This window comes from Lepus europaeus, chromosome 2 (assembly GCF_033115175.1).
Source record: "Lepus europaeus isolate LE1 chromosome 2, mLepTim1.pri, whole genome shotgun sequence".
Classification (NCBI taxonomy): domain Eukaryota; kingdom Metazoa; phylum Chordata; class Mammalia; order Lagomorpha; family Leporidae; genus Lepus; species Lepus europaeus.
The window spans coordinates 13163746-13180306 of NC_084828.1; the positions used below are offsets into that span (position 1 = coordinate 13163746).

The 16561-nt window shown below is 41.1% G+C and overlaps 1 protein-coding gene across 4 annotated transcripts in view; it reads left to right on the plus strand.

Moving 5' to 3' along the window:
* SCAF4 (SR-related CTD associated factor 4) overlaps positions 1-16561 on the plus strand; it is a 66259-nt gene that overhangs the window by 9019 nt on the left and 40679 nt on the right. For all 4 annotated transcript variants that reach the window (XM_062206137.1, XM_062206156.1, XM_062206128.1 and 1 more), the window contains exon 2: positions 15965-16048. In XM_062206137.1, coding sequence (XP_062062121.1) covers positions 15965-16048 — 84 coding nt within the window. The remainder of the gene's footprint in view (positions 1-15964; positions 16049-16561) is intronic.

The window sequence follows — 16561 nt, forward strand, 5'->3', positions numbered from 1 at the left end:
AAGACAGAGATAACTTGCATATAGAAATCTTGATACTCTAATGAAGCACTCAACACAGTAGTGAAGAATTAGAAGCTAGGGTATTTGCAGGAGTGGAGCAGGTTCTTTTTTTTTTTTTTTTCTTTTTTCTTTTTTGACAGAGTGGACAGTGAGAGAGAGAGAGAACGAGAAAAATCTTCTTTTTCCGTTGGTTCACCCCCCAATGGCCACCGTGGCTGGCGCACCGCGCTGATCCGAAGCCTGGAGCCAGGCGCCTTCTCTTGGTCTCTCATGCGGGTGCAGGGCCCAAGGACCTGGGCCATCCTCCACTGCACTTCCGAGCCACAGCAGAGAGCTGGACTGGAAGAGGGGCAACCGGGACAGAATCCAGCGCCCCGACCGGGACTAGAACCCGGTGTGCCGGCACCGCAGGCGGAGGATTAGCCTAGTGAGCTGCAGCGCTGGCCTTGAGCAGTTTCTTGATATAAATCTACATGCACCTGTAATCCCAGTTGAAAGATACCATAGAACAGTGGTGCAATAAATATGTTTGACATCCAGAGCTGATTTTTTTTCAAATACACCCCCCTTCAATAAAATTGTCAGAAATAATAAAATGAATAATAAAAGTGTCCAGAAAAGAAACTTGATTTTTTTATACATGTAAATACACAGAATAATACCAATTACAAAAAATTATAATGGGGAAAAAGTAGTTAATACTTGTGAAATGCATTAGTATGTTTTTTCAAAAAGTAAAATAGTATTCATAACTGGTCTGTCAGAACAATGAATAAAAATAATATTACAGGTTTTGTTGTGTTTTTTGTTTTTTTTTGTTTTTTTGTTTTTTTGTTTTTTTTTTTGCTTGACAGGCAGAGTGGACAGTGAGAGAGAGAGAGGGATCTTCCTTTTTCCGGTTATTCACCCCCCAATGGCCGTTGGGGCCCACACATCGCACTGATCTGAAGCCAGGAGCCAGGTGCTTCTCCTGGTCTCCCATGGGGTGCAGGGCCCAAGCACTTGGGCCGTCCTCCACTACACTCCCAGGCCACAGCAGAGAGCTGGACTGCAAGAGGAGCAACCGGGACAGAACCTGGGACAGAACCCTGGGTGCCGGTGCCGCAGGCAGAGGATTAGTCTATTGAGCTGCGACGCCGGTTTATTTTTAAGCCTTAACTTAAAGAGAATTGTCAGTGACCATTAAAATAGATCTTTACATAGTTGTATTTCCATTCAATAGACAGTTATAGCTAGGTTTTTAAATCTGCCTTGTAATTAAAGAGCACTTTTTGTTTTAATTATAAAAATTTGTACGATGAAGCAACAGATGTACAAATGATGAGGAAGGCTTCGGCATAAGGTTACGTTTGGCAGGCATTTATATAGCAGCCTGCTTCACAATACATTCTGAAATCACAATGTTACCCACCATGTTTATGATTCTAGTGACTTTGACATATTTCTTCCCTCAAAAAATTTCTCTGAAATGATTTTTCACTCATTCAATGTGAATTTCTACTATACCTAGTAAACACTGTTTTTGTAAATGTCTACTTCCGTGCACTTTGTTGTTTAGTAATGAAATTCTCTATTTTTTTTTCATGGTTCTTTGCTTTTACAGCTTTGTATTCTACTTTATATTTGTTCAAGGTTGATTCTGGCTGTTGGTAAATATTTGTGCCAGGAAAAAATACATCAGGGAAGAAAAATGGCACCCAGCTATCATATTTTAAATGCGCTGTTTATCACAGGATATATACTGCAGTGTCAAGTACAGGCGGAGCCTGAGGAAAATTCAGACTGTCCTGAAACTTTCTGCCCTGACTCTCCAAATGAGCAGGGAATCCGCATGAGTGGGGAACTGACCATGTGACTGGGGAGTTTCCTAACGAACTTCACTCAGAATTGATAGCTTATTAAAGGATATGTAATAAAATGCAAATTTGACATTTATGACATTGTTAAAATTCAGTAATAACCACAGCAATAGTTTAAAACTTAGTCTCGGCTGGGGCTGGCGCAGTGGTACAGGGAGTTAACGCCCTGGCCTGAAGCGCCAGCATCCCATATGGGCTCCGGTTTGAGTCCCGGCTGCTCCACTTCCTATCCAGCTCTCTACTATGGCCTGGGAAAGCAGCAGAAAATGGCCCATGTTCATGGACCCCTGCACCCGCATGGGAGATCCAGAGGAAGCTCCTTGGCTCCTGGCTTCGAATCTGCGTAGCTCTGGCCATTGTAGCCAGTTGGGGAGTGAGCCATTGGTTGGAGGACCTCTCCCTCTCCCCCTCTGCCTCTGCCTCTCCTCTCTCTGTGTAACTCTTTCAAATAAATAAATTTTAAAAAAATAAATAAAACTTAGTCTCTCAGTCAACAAAATATTTTTGGGGAAAGAATGTTTTATCCCTTATATTATTTAGAATTGTCACTGCTTGATGATAAAAGAACAAACTGGCTAAACATTTTATTATAGAGTCCCAAGCCAATTTACCTAGTTGCTGCCTGCAGACATTACCCTATGTACATGTGCTGTGAATAACAGCAGTAGTTGCCAAACCATACTGTCTAAGTCTCCCTCTAGAATAGCACCAGTGTATCTCTGTGCACTTTACCATGGGTTTTCCGCTTTGTTTCTTGCTGCCGACTTTGTAAGGGCTAAGTCTTAGCTAAAGTAGAATTATAGTACTCTACTTAAAAGAAATGAGTTGGGGCTGACATTGTGGTTTGGCACATTTGCTGGCATCCCATATGGGCACCCGTTCGAAGTCCAACTGCTCCACTTGTGATCCAGCTCTACCTGGGAAAACAGTGGAAGATGGCCCAAGTACTTGGGTCCCTGTCGCAATGTGGGAGAGCCTGATGAAGCTTCTGGCTTCACCCTGGCTCAATCCTGGCCTTTTGCAGCCATTTGGGGCATAAAGTAGCAATTCTAAGATCCTGCTTGAGGCTGGCACCGTGGTGCAGTAGGTTAATCCTCCGCCTGCAGTGCCAGCATCCCATATGGGCGCTGGTTCTAGTCCTGGCTGCTCCTCTTCCAATCCAGCTCTCTGCTGTGGCCTGGGAAAGCAGTGGAAGATGGCCCAAGCCCTTTGGGCCCCTGCACCCACATGGGAGACTGGGAAGAAGCTCCTGGCTCCTGGCCTCAGATTGGCACAGCTCCGACCGTTGCTGCCATTGGGGAGTGAACCAACGGATGGAAGACCTTTCTCTGTGTCTGTCCCTCTCACTGTCAGTAACTCTACCTCTCAAATAAATAAATTTTAAAAAATTTGCCTTCCATGTAAGTAAATAAATCTTTAAAAATAACAGAGAAACTTTCAGTAAGCAAATAAAATCTTTAAGTTTTAATGGCCCTGTATTACCCAGTTCACTCTAAATTAAAATATGCTGAAGATAAGTCACTTTAGAAAGGACAGCCAAATTTGGGATTCAGTTGGAGATATATCCAAGTCTTTCTAAAGGGCTGTTATCGTTGTCTAAGTTTAAATACATAAGGATGTATTTGATAAAATTAATGTAAATTTTTAAAAATTCATTTATTAAAAATATATGAAATGTCCTAAATAGCCAAATCCGTGGAGACAGAAAGTAGATTATTGGTGATTAGGGAGTTAAGGCAGGAATGGAGTGTGACTGATAGTAGGTATGTAATTTCTTTTGTAGGTGATGAAAATATCCTAAAATTAAATAGTGTTGATGGTTGTACAACTTTCTATATTACTAAAAACCACTAAATTGTGCACTTTAAAAAGGAAAATATTATGGTGTATGAATTTATCTCAAAGCCGTTTTAAAAAAACAAAAATGTTGTGTTGTGACACCATTTTTCTTGTTTTTCTTATTTGGTGTTTTTTGCTATCAGATTGAAGACAGTCTCCTGTAACTGCTACCTGGCTATGTAAATTTTGTTGATCTTGAATCTTACAAGTTATCTTTAGTTTTGAAGTGCTATTTTAAGAAGTGATCCAGTAGGGAATAGTTCAAGGGAAGGACAGGAAAAGAATCCTGCATGTGCTCATCAAACAACAACCAGGTGCTAGCTAATGGGTTAGGGTTTTGCATATGTCTTTATGTTCTCTGTATTTTAAAGGTAAGAAAACTAGATGAGCAACTTATCCTTAATGTTAGATTTTATAGAAAGGAAGATGGCTCAATGAGTATCTTATACATTTGAAGTTGGTAGTCCCTGATACCATCGAAACAGTACTTAGGGAAGGATTTGTCAAAATTCAAGAAAATACTTTGGCTAAATTTTTAAGTCATCCACAGTAATAGCATACACAGTTTTTTTTGTTTGTTTGTTTTTGTTTTTTAAAGATTATTTATTTGAAAGGGTTACAGAGCAAGGGGGAGAGAGTTCTTCCATCTGCTGGCTCACTCCCCAGTTGGCTGTGAGCCAGGAGCTTTAACTGGGTCTCCCACAAGGGTGGTGGGGACCCAAGCACTTAGATCATCTTCCACTGCTTTTCCCAGGCACATTAGCAGGGAGCTGGATTGGAAGTGGAGCATCCAGGACTCAAACTGATACCCATATGAGATGCTAGCTTTATAGGCAGTGGCTTTACCTGCTGTGCCACAGCACCAGTCCTGATAGTTGATGTGGGGTATTTTTTTTTTGAGTGGTTATACTCAGCAATTTGAATTTTTAATTTATGGATTTTAGAAATGCTAACTTTTAAAATTTCCCTCATATCATGTGATTTTATATTCTGGAACCAATTTTTATTCTATTAAAATCTAGAAGGGAATATTTATTTCACAAAAATATTTCATAGCCAACTTTGAGGGGACACAGAAGTTCACTATCCAGCATGATAAATGTGATCTTGAAATCTGGGCACCTGTGCTAGTGAATTAAAGCAATAGCAAGGATACAACATTGGGCATTTCCTAAAATTCCCATCTGCTTATTTCTTGAGTAAGGAGAGGGAGGAGCTATGGGCTGATTGCAACTCAGTGTACCTAAATGGAGGTAAGGAATGGAAAATGACCCACTGCTACATACTGGAGCTAAATGGGTTAAAAGCCCTGGTAAGGCGATTGCAACCTTGGGTCTCAGAGTGAAAAGTTTGGAAATTGTAGGGGAGGAACCAATGATTACATTAGGCTTACTTTATAGAGTAAGTCATAAATTAACCGCCTAGAAAATTAGATCAGCAAATGGTAACAGGTCTTGGGTAGAAAGAGAAATAATGCTGATGAAGTTTAAACTGTTTGCCATATTCCATTTTCCTAAAGCACATAGAAATTTAAGTAGTTCACCTAAAATGGTTTCATTTCTAATATTATAATTTTGCCCATAGTATGTATTTGTTTTGTAAAACATTTCTCTACATTCTGAAACTAGAGTAGTATTAGCAATAACCGTTTAATGTAGTTGTCTCCAGGCAATAATTAGATGGAAAAAGTATCTTTTCAGAAGAGATGATCATTGGCTTTTGTTAAAAAATTTAGTGAAAGGTCACATAAAGTGTTTATGTGTCACTAATAAACATTAAAGTTGTGTTGAATTTAACTCTTTGTTTGATTTAAGCTAGTGTGTCTGATAACATTAAATCAAATGGTTGAAACTCTTAATATCTGAATGTAATAAGGAGATTTGGGTGCCTACCAACCTGTTACAGTAAGTATAGTTTTGGGAAGAATCTCTATTTTTTTCCTTTAAATTAAACTTTGTAATTAAATATTAATAACAGAAGCTTAAGGGAAAATTGCTTTGTCATCTTAGAGGTCATAATAGCAAAAGAAATACTGGTTATAACTAGTATTATCCATTACAAAGTAAACTTAAAGACAGCAAATTTTAAAGATTCAAGGGAAAGAAAGATATAGATAAGTATTTCATTGGGAGGAATTTAAAAAGGAAATACTACTTGAGGAATTTAAACAAAAAAAAGTACGTAGCCTTTTACTTTTTGTCATTACCTTGAAATCCTAATTTCAAAAACAGGAAAAGGCATATTCTAGAATATACCAGTTTGTGATTTTCTGTCAGTTCTGTTAAATGGTTTGTTTTATGAATTTCAAGAAATTGCTTATCGCTAAGAGCCAAAACAGGCTCACAATTTATAATAAGTTAAGCTTCTTGCTGTTGTAAAGTGTATTATGTCTTTTGAAGAGTATATACCAGAAATTTCACTGATAGTGGATATGGCTGCAATGTGAGTAAATCAGAAAAATATAGGCAGGATGAGAGTACTGGGATTTAGCTGGCAGTAAATCTCCAAGGAATATCAGTTAAAATAATCCTACAAGTAGGATTTTTTTTTTTTTTTTTTTTTTTTTTTTAGTTTTTGCCTGTTGTTTTGATTTATTTATTTTATTTGAAAGGCAGAGTTAGAGAGAGGCAGAGGCAGAGATAGAGAAATCTTCTATCCGCTGGTTCACTCCCCAAATGGCCACAGCGGCCGGAGCCTATACTGATCTGAAGCCAGGAGTGCCTTCAGGTCTCCCACATGGGTGCAGGGGTCACTTGGGCTGTCTTCTGCTTTCTCCCAGGCCACAGCAGAGAGCTGGATCGGAAGTGGAGCAGCCAGGACTCAAACCACCACAGGGTTGACCCCTCATATTCTTTTGATTTTTTTCCCTAATTTTATGACTTGTAGGAAGGCATACAAGGTGAATGCATGAAATTTATAAGATGATTGGAACAGATACACTATCAAATAGCAGAAAATTATTTATACACTACATGAATAGATTGAAGGGGCTGTCAAAAACCAACACAGACAATATGAAGATGTAGTTTGATAGAGATCCCTGTGAAAACAATCTGATGATTTTTGTTGATTACACATGTGAGTAAACAAAGAATAAAGTGCTATTTAAAGAAGCAATACATAATACTACCACCCCCTCCAAAGACGTCCATGACCTGGTTCCTAGAAGCCACGAGTATGATACCTTATATGGAAAAGAGACTTTGGGGATATGATTAAGTTATGGGTCTTGAGATGGGTTGCTTAGGTTGGGTTATTTGGATGGACCCTGTGTCATCCCAAAGAACTTTATTTATACAAAAGAGGCAGGAGTCAGAGAAGGAAATAAGACAATGGAAGAAGAGACCAAAGAGGGGAAAAGATGCTATTCTACTGGCTTTGAAGATGGAGCAAGAGACCATGAGCCAAAGTTAGGTAGATACCCTGTAAAGGCTGGAAAGTACAAGGAACGATTGTTGCCTATAGCCTACAGAAAGAAATTAGCCCTACAGACACCTTGATTTTGGGTTAGTGAGATTCTGACCTGAAAATTTTGTTGTTCTTAGCCATGTGATCTATCATAATTTGTTACCATAAAAATAGAAAACTGATTAAAAAGCCAGTTCATTCTTAGATCACATTAACACCAGAGTACATCTGAATCCTGCGCATATTGGGATGTCATAATTCAAAGAAATTAATCAAGATAATCAGATCGAGAACCCTTCATGTTTAAGGAAGGCAGGCTGGTTTGGGTCCCAGCTGCTTCATTTCTGATTCAGCTTCCTGCTGGTGTACCTGGGAAAGCAGTGAAAAATGGCCCAAGTACTTGGGTCCCTGCCACCCACGTGGGAGAGAGACCTGGAAGAAGCTCCTGGCTTTCGGTTCATCCCAGCCCTGGCTGTTGGGGAAATGAACTAGCAGGTAGAAGATATTCTGTCTGTCTCTGTCTTGCAAATAAATAAATCTTTTTTAAAAATATTCAATGACGATGAGAGGAAAACATGCTAGTTACATTCAAACATTTTACCATAAAGAAAGATGTAGTTCTCAAGGGATAGAATTAGAACAGGAAAGGTAAGATATCAGAAGGAAGATTTGGGATCAGTAAAAAGAATACTGTAGGGACCAACGCTGTGACATAGAGGGTAAAGCTGCTGCCTGCAGCGCCACATCCCGTATGTGTCCTGGCTGCTCATCTTCCCATCTAGCTCCGCATTGGCCTACGAAAACAGTAGAAGATGGCCTGAGTCCTTGGGCTCCCACATCCTTGTGGGAGACTGCAAGAGGCTCCTGGCTTTTGGTGTCAGATCAGCCCAGTTCCAGCTATTTCGACCATTTAGTGGAAGACCTTTTTCTCTCCCTTCTCTGTAACTTTCAAATAAGTAAGTTCTTAAAAAAAAAATACTGTCACCACTAGAGCTGAGCAGTTGGAAATTATTAAGCCTGTACTGCTAGAGGATCTCTGCCAGATACAGTAAAAGCAGTTCTGATTTTGATTCAATACAAAGATCTCATTTTTTAAAAATTTTGATACTGCAGAGCCAGCGCTGTGTCATAGTGGGTAAAGGTGCTGCCTGTGGTGTCAGCATCCCAAATGGGCTCTGGTTTGAGTTCTGGCTGCTCCATTTCCGGTCCAACTCTGCTATGACCAGGGTCCTTGGGCCCCTGCACCTAAGTGGTGAACCCAGCGGAGGCTCCTGGCTCTGGACCAGCCCAGCCCTGGCAGTTGTGGCCATTTGGGGAGTGAACCAGCGGACATAAGACCTTTTTCTCTGCCTTTCAAATAATAAATAAATAATTTTTTTAAAAGAAAATTGATAGTGTCATTTTGCTGTAAAGATATCTCTGGCATTTGAATAGTAGATGGAATACAAAAAATTTATTAGTAAACCATAAAAGTTTCTGCATGTGTATGAGAGAGTGTATGAATATTGCTTATTTACTGTTATGTATCAGTACTGGGCCAAGAGATTTATATACAGTCATTATTTAAATCTAACAACTAAGGTGAAGTGAGAACTGTTAATCCCCACTTTTTCAAATTTAAAAAAAATCTTAAAAGGTGAGAAGTTTCTTACTGCTCTGGATTGAGTTTGTCTCCCAAAGTTCCCATGTTAGAAATTTATGCTGGAACTTTTTTTTTAAAAAGATTTATTTATTTGAGAGGTAGAGAGAAAGGTCTTCCATCTGCTGGTTCACTCCCCAAATGGCCACAACAGCTGGAGCTGAGCCGATCCGAAGCCAGGAGCTTCTTCCTGGGTCTCCCATGTGGGTGCAGAGGCCCAAGGACTTGGGCCATCTTCTACTGCTTTTTCAGGCCATAGCAGAGAACTGGATCGGAAGAGGAGCAGCTAGGACTAGAACCAGCGCCCATATGGGTTGCCACGCTACTGAAAGTAGCTTGGACCCCTATGTTGGAAATTTAATCCCCAACGTAACATGTTGAAAGTGGGTCTTAATAAGAGTTGATTAGGTCATGAGAGTTTTGTTTCTCTTGAATGAATGAATTCTGGCATCAAGAGAGTTGGGCTGTCAGAAAAGCTTTTGGCCTCCTTCTACCATGGGATGGCGCCACAGAAAGGCTGTCACAAGATTCAACACCTTAAAATCGGACTTCCCAGCCTCCAGAACAGGGAGATCTGTTTTCCTTGTTAATTGCCTAGTCTGTGGTGTTCTGATATAGCAACACAAAGCAAACTGAGGCATCATCAGGATTTACGCTACTGTGAATAAAAAGCAGGGTGGTGTGTTACTTTGACTAATCCCCAAACCCAGTCCACAGGTGTCAAAGGCCAAATGTCCTTATTCCTTAATTTCTCTTGAAATTCTTTTCTAGTATAAGAGATCAGACTGGATGCTTTCTCATAATTTTTAGAGTATTTTTAATCTTGGTCTTCTATATATTGTGCAGCAGGATGGCCGTTGTGTTTAGACTTTCTTAGAGTCATTCAGCTAATGATGAGGTAAAAAGCCAAACTCAAAACTACTGGCAAGTATTAGCTTTTCCTAGTATACTTAGGCCTTCTAAGAGGTTCTTGTACATTTTGGGGGCTGCTGTTGCTCTGTACAGGGGCATTTCATAGTTTCCTCTGGCTGTGATGGTAAGGGGATGCTGCAGTGTATTGCATTGTACACATGCCCTGTGCTGGGTGACGTGCTAGGAGTAGCATCACTTGCCCAGAGTCATTCACGTGGCCAGGCCCAAATTTGAAATCAGTTCTTTGGGACTCTCCAGAATATTACAGAGTCACTTGTTTTTCACTAGTAGATTTAGTTGAGATTATGTTAAATTTTAGGATTTTCAGACCTGATATATAAAGCTGATAATTTTTCCCCCTTAGTTGTGGTTTGTTAGCTGAACTTCAGTGTTGGTCAGAAATAATTAGAGCCTGAATTATCACTGCGTCTTGTGTCTACTCTGTGTATACCACTGTGTATATTGTAAACCTGATGAAAAAATGGTTTTTTTCCAGTGCGACAATGCTGCTTTTCTGTTTGTGCCTAAGAAATATGTTAACGGTTTAAAGGAATTTGCACGTTATTGAAAGGTGACTGGCAGTCAGTTTGAACCTTATGTTCCTCATTTCTTTCTTTTTTTTTTTAATTTTTTTTTTATTTTTGACATGCAGAGTGGACAGTGAGAGACAGAGAGAAAAGTCTTCCTTTTTGCCGTTGGTTCACCCTCCAATGGCCGCCGCAGCCGGCCCACCATGCTGATCCGAAGCCAGGAGCCAGGTGCTTCTCCTGGTCTCCCATGGGGTGCAGGGCCCAAGCACTTGGGCCATCCTCCACTGCCTTCCCGGGCCATAGCACAGAGCTGGCCTGGAAGAGGGGCAACCAGGACAGAATCTGGCTCCCCGACCGGGACTAGAACCTAGTGTGCCGGCGCCGCTAGGCGGAGGATTAGCCTGTTGAGCCACGGCGCCGGCCAATGTTCCTCATTTCTAAACTAAAACATTTTTCTCTTGACTCAGTGGCTTTCATATTTTTTTACTACAGTCCATACAGTAAGAATTATAATTTACAGAGAATTTTATAAAACAATACAGCCCTTTATAAAACAAATCAGCCCTTCTTACCCAAGGACTCAACCAGTGGCAGATTACCAGTGGTAGATTATAGATATTCAGGAAAAAAAATCAGCAAGTTTCCAAAAGCAAGACTGGTGCTACTCCAAGCAGTATGTGGAATCCATTTGAATATGAAATTGTAAAGATGGTTTACCATTTCACAGATCCTCTGTCTTAGTGCTTGTCATTTGGGCATTGTTCATTCTAAGTCTCAACTGTGTGCAGTGTAGTTAAAGTACACAGGAGAATGTGCATAGAGTTATGCAAAAACCGTGACATTGAATATAAGGGACTTGAGCATCTACAGATTTGGCTACCCACAGAAGTTTTTATTTGTTTTGTTTTTGTTTTTAAGATTTATTTGTTTGAAAAGCAGAGTTAACAGAGAGGAGAGACAGATCTTCCAGCCACTAGTTCATTTCCCAACAGCTGGGGCTGGGCGAGGCCAAAGCCAGGAGCCTGGAATTCCATCTGGGTCCTCCATGTGGGTGGCAGGAGCCCAAGCCCTCAGGCCATCTTCTGGTGCATTTTTTTTTTAATTTATTTTTTATTTATTTATTTGACAGGTAGAGTTATAGACAGTAAGAAAGAGACAGAGAGAAAGGTATTCCTTCCATTGGTTCACCACACACACACACACACACACCCCGTGGCTGCTACGGCTGGCACTGTGCCGATTCGAAGCCAGGAACCAGGTGCTTCTTCCTGGTCTCCCATGCGGGTGCAGGTGCCCAAGCACTTGGGCCATCCTCCACTGCCTTCCTGGGCCCCAGCAGAGAGCTGGACTGGAAGAGGAGCAACCAGGACTAGAACCCGGCACCCAGGTGCATTTATAAGAAGCTGGATCAGAAGTGGAGACGCCAGGACTCAGACCACAGCGCATATGGGATGTTGGCATTGCAGGTGGCAGCTAAAGCTGCTGAACTACAACGCTCCCCACAACCCACCATGCTCTCTAGTAGATCTTGGAACAAGGATACCAAGGGACTACTTACCTGCTTTTACTGTGTACAAAGCTGTTTTATTTTTTACTCTACACTAAAAGCTCAGTTACCACACAGAACTTATTTTTACAGCTTTTTAATGGATTTCAACTCAGTTTGAAAAACACTGCTCTGGAATGTGTCTGGAATTCTTTTTCAGCAAAATTACATGTCATGGTAGTACCAAGGTTTATCAAAAGTTTGTGGAAAAGATGTTTATTTTATTGCAAAACAATTTTAAAATGCATGCGCAATTTTTGTTCATAATACACACTTTGTGAGCTTTTTAAACATTTTTAACTTAACTACATAGTCCATATTACCATCTTTATTATCTGTACCATTCTTTGATAACATAGTCTAGGTAATTTCTTTATTGTTTGTACTTGAAAGAACTCAGATTTGAAAATTGGTCGATTACAGATTAAATCCTACCATTTAGTTTTATGACAGAACAGGTTCTTACATCCTAGTACCTTCATCTGTAAAATGGGCTTATAACATGTAACTCACCAAAAAAGCTGTTAGTATTTCTGTCCAAATGGGCAATGTCAGTGTACATGGTTACCAGTAAAGTGTATCAATTCATATCCGTTTCAACACCATGTTTAGGTCTGTGTCCAGTGAAGACACTGATGAATTTGTGCTCAGAGAAGTCAATAAAATACTAGTAACTAGGGCCAGTGCTGCGGCATTAGCAGATGAAGCCACCTCCTGCAATGCTGGCATCCCATATGGGCGCCGGGTTGAGTCCCGGCTGCTCCACTTCCAATCCAGCTCTCTGCTATGGCCTGGGAAAGCAGTGGAAAATGGCCCAGGTCTGTGGGCCCCTGTACCCATGTGGGAGACCTGGAAGAAGCTCCTGGCTTCAGGTGGATGCAGCTCTGGCCATTGCGGCCAATTGGGGAGTGAACCAGCGGATGGATGACCTCTCTCTTTATAAATAAATCTTAACAACAACAACAACAAAAAACCTAGTAACTTTGAGGGCCATTCTGTGGCACGATGGGTTAAGCCACTGATTGCAGTGCCAGCATCCTGTATCAGAGTGGCAGTTCAAGTCCCAGCTTCACTTCTGATCCAGTTTCCTGCTAATGCACCTGGGAAGGCAGCAAAGGACGGCCCAAATACTTGGGCCCGTGCCACCCATGTGAGAGATCAGGATGGAGTTCCTGGCTTCTGGCTTTGGTTGGCTGCCATTTGGGTAGTGCATAGTGGATGGAAGATCTCTCTCCCTCTCCCTCCTTTTCTTTGTGTGTCTGCCTTGCAAATAAATAAATCTAAAAAATAATTTTCATTGAACTTTAAAAGTTAGTTTTTTTTTTTTTTAAGATTTTTATTTATTTATTTGAGAGGTAGAGTTGCAGACAGTGAGAGGGAGAGACAGAGAGAAAGGTCTTCCTTCCGTTGGTTCACTCCCCAGATGGCTGCAGTGGCCGGAGCTGTGCCGATCCGAAGTCAGGAGCCAGGTGCCTCTTCCCGGTCTCCCACATGGGTGCAGGAAGGAGCCCAAGGATCTGGGCCATCCTCCCCTGCTTTCCCAGGCCATAGCAGAGAGCTGGATTGGAAGAGGAGCAGCCAGGACTAGAACTGGCGCCCATATGGGATGCCGGCGCCATAGGCAGAGGATTAACCTACTGCACCATGGCGCTGGCCCCAAAAGGTAGTTTTTTACAAGTGTTGATAAAGAACAGAGAGCATCTCAAACCTAAATATTGTGGAAGCTTTATAATGGTAACAGGTAAAGGACACAAGAGTAGTCGGCTATAAAGCTTTGAAACATGGCTCTGTCTATGGATCAGACATTGAGCTTGCCAGTTATGAAGGTCTCATACTTGTTGAATGAATGAAAAAATAAGTCAAAAATGCATTTCCGCTTCCCTACTTGCTATTTCCTTAACCAGCTAGAATTCAGAATCATTTTTTTTTTTAAACTGTTATTTGCAGCCACCAAATTACACAGTGAATAAATAAGGTTTGGGTTATATACTGATTACCCTCTTATGACACTGCCAAGTTTTTTTGTTTGTTTGTTTGTTTGTTTGTTTGTTTTTGACAGGCAGAGTGGACAGTGAGAGAGAGAGAGAGAAAGGTCTTCCTTTGCCATTGGTTCACCCTCCAATGGTCTCCGTGGCCGGCGCACCGCGCTGATCCGAAGGCAGGAGCCAGGTGCTTCTCCTGGTCTCCCATGGGGTGCAGGGCCCAAGGACTTGGGCCATCCTCCACTGCACTCCCGGGCCAGAGCAGAGAGCTGGCCTGGAAGAGGGGCAACCGGGACAGAATCTGGCTCCCCGACCGGGACTAGAACCCGGTGTGCCAGCGCCACAAGGCAGAGGATTAGCCTGTTGAGCCATGGCGCCGGCTTGCCAAGTTCTTTTAATTTCTAGGATTCCACTTGGCCCTATGTTGTGTTTATATATGTGGCCCCTTTGCTGCATTGGCAATTTTGGTATATACTAGGTAATATACTTGTATGTTCCTGGTGCTCCTCCTACAAGCTCCTTTTCACCTGTCCTCATGGCTTTGATTCTACCACCTTTTAGTTCTACTCTGGGCCTTTCTTCATGTCCATGGTCTCTTCACAAATTTGATCAATTGAGCAGCATTGTATGAGTGCTGTTAGTAGTGTGAGCTTTAGAACCACAGCTTTTTATTTCAGATCATTCTTGGACATCAGCTAAAATATTTAAATGTTTTTGAATATCATCTCAAAGCAGATACCTCTTCAGATACCTTAATCTGCATGAATGATTAGATAAAATAATACAGTGTACCACTTAACTCACTGCTGCCTGGACATAGTAGGCACTCAAATCTTGGTTCCCTCTTCTCAAAGTCTTCTTTTTTAAGATCTATTTACTTGAAAGGCAGAGTTACAGAGAGAGAGGCAGGGAGACAGAGAAAGAAGTCTTCCATTCACTGGTTCTCATCCCCAAATGACCACAGTGGCAGGGGCTGGGCCAGGCCAAAACCAGGAGCCAGGAACTCTTTCAGTTTTCCCATGTGGGTGCAGGGGCCAAAGTGCTTGGGTCATCTTCCACTGCTTTCGCAGGTACATTAGCAGGGAGCTGGATTTGAAGTGGAGCATCTGGACTTGAACTGCCACTAATGTGGGATGCCAGCATCAAAGAGCCAGCTTTAGCTGCTGTGTCACACACCAGCCCCTTCTTTTTTGAGATTTATTTGGAAGGCAGAGAGAGAAAGAGAAGTCCTCCATCCATTGGTTCATTCCCCAAATGACCACAATGGCTGGGTCTGGGCCAGGTGGAAGCCAAGAACCTAAAACTCCAGTCTGGGTCTCCCACGTGGGTATCAGGGGCCCAAGTTCTTGGACTGTCCTTTGCTGCCTTCCTAGTGCATTGACAGGAAGCTGGAGGATCAGAAACAGAGCAGTTGAGACCTGAACCAGTGCTCCAGTAAGGATGCCAGCCTGGCAGCTTGACCTGCTGCACGATGCTTGCCCCTACAGCTTTCCTTAAGGGATTGTAATAATACCCTTCAGCTGTCTCTCAGGTTATAGCACCTCAACATTTTCTTGCTGGTCTTTGCCTGAGTGATAGTTGTGCTTCTGTATGGTATAGTATATAAAAATTTTTTTAGGCGCTAGTTCAAGACCTTCCTGCTGCACTTCCAGTCCAGCTCTCTGCTGATGGTCTGGGAAAGCAGGAAAAATCTCAAGTATTTTGAATCCTGAACCAACCATGTGAGAGACCTGGATGAAGCTTCTGGCTTTGGGCTGCCTCAGCACTAGCTGTTGCAGCCATTTGGGGAGTGAACCAGAGGATGGAAGATCCTTCTCTCACTGTCTCTATCTCTCCTTTCTCTCTAACTCTGACTTTCACATAAATCTTTAAAAAAATTTTCTTCCCTGGTTCTATACATGTGTTTATTCCAGTGGACCTTAAAATTACTTGAAGTTCTGCAAAATTTCAGTGAGATTTGGTTTGAAATTACATTAAATGTTGACAGAGCCATACTGTTGCTACATTCAGCCCAGAAACCTGCTATATTGCTTCCGTTCAAATTATTTGTAAGTTTTTGGGCAAGATTTTGTCTTTTCTTAACAGTTAACAGTTTTACATATGTTTTATTCTAGGTTCATGACTTTTCTTTGCTATATTTTCAGTAATATGATTTTTCCAGTTTTCTAAGTGGTGATGCAAGTATGTAGAAAAGCTTGTGCAGATTGTTAAGCTTTTAGTTCAAGTCTTTTTGTTTTTTGTTTTTTAAGCTCTTCTCACTTATGGACATGAAACCTCCCATCTCTAGAGCCAAGATGATTCTTATCACTAAAGCTGCTATTAAAGCTATTAAGGTAAGAATAAAATAAATGTATTTATATCTGAATGTTTTTGACATTTTGAAAATGTTGTTAAACTTGAGAATTAATCTTGTAAGTTAGTTCATACCTGAAGCAGAGTACTAACCAGCTTCTCCTGGCATCCCAGTGATAATACTATGCATTTGTACTGTGCTGTTGTTTTACATTTTTTTTCTCTACTTCGTTTAATTCTTGTAGTAGAGTATTGGTTTCATTTATATAAGAAGAAAAAAAAGAATTCAGGCTCCATGGAATTAAATGTTACAGAAGGGCCAAGAACAATAGAAACTGCATTGCTTAGTTCCAATTCCATTGTTCTTGGCCATTCTGTAACATTGCCTAATATCTTGCTTTATGAAAGCCTATTAATTAAAAAATCCAAGGACCTTGTATTTAAAGCAAGTTTTGTGGTTTTGTATTGTAGATAAATCAGATTTGTTATTTAAAATATTTTTCAACTGTTGATTATAAATTGTTTCTCATGGTTCATTCAACACTGATAATTAT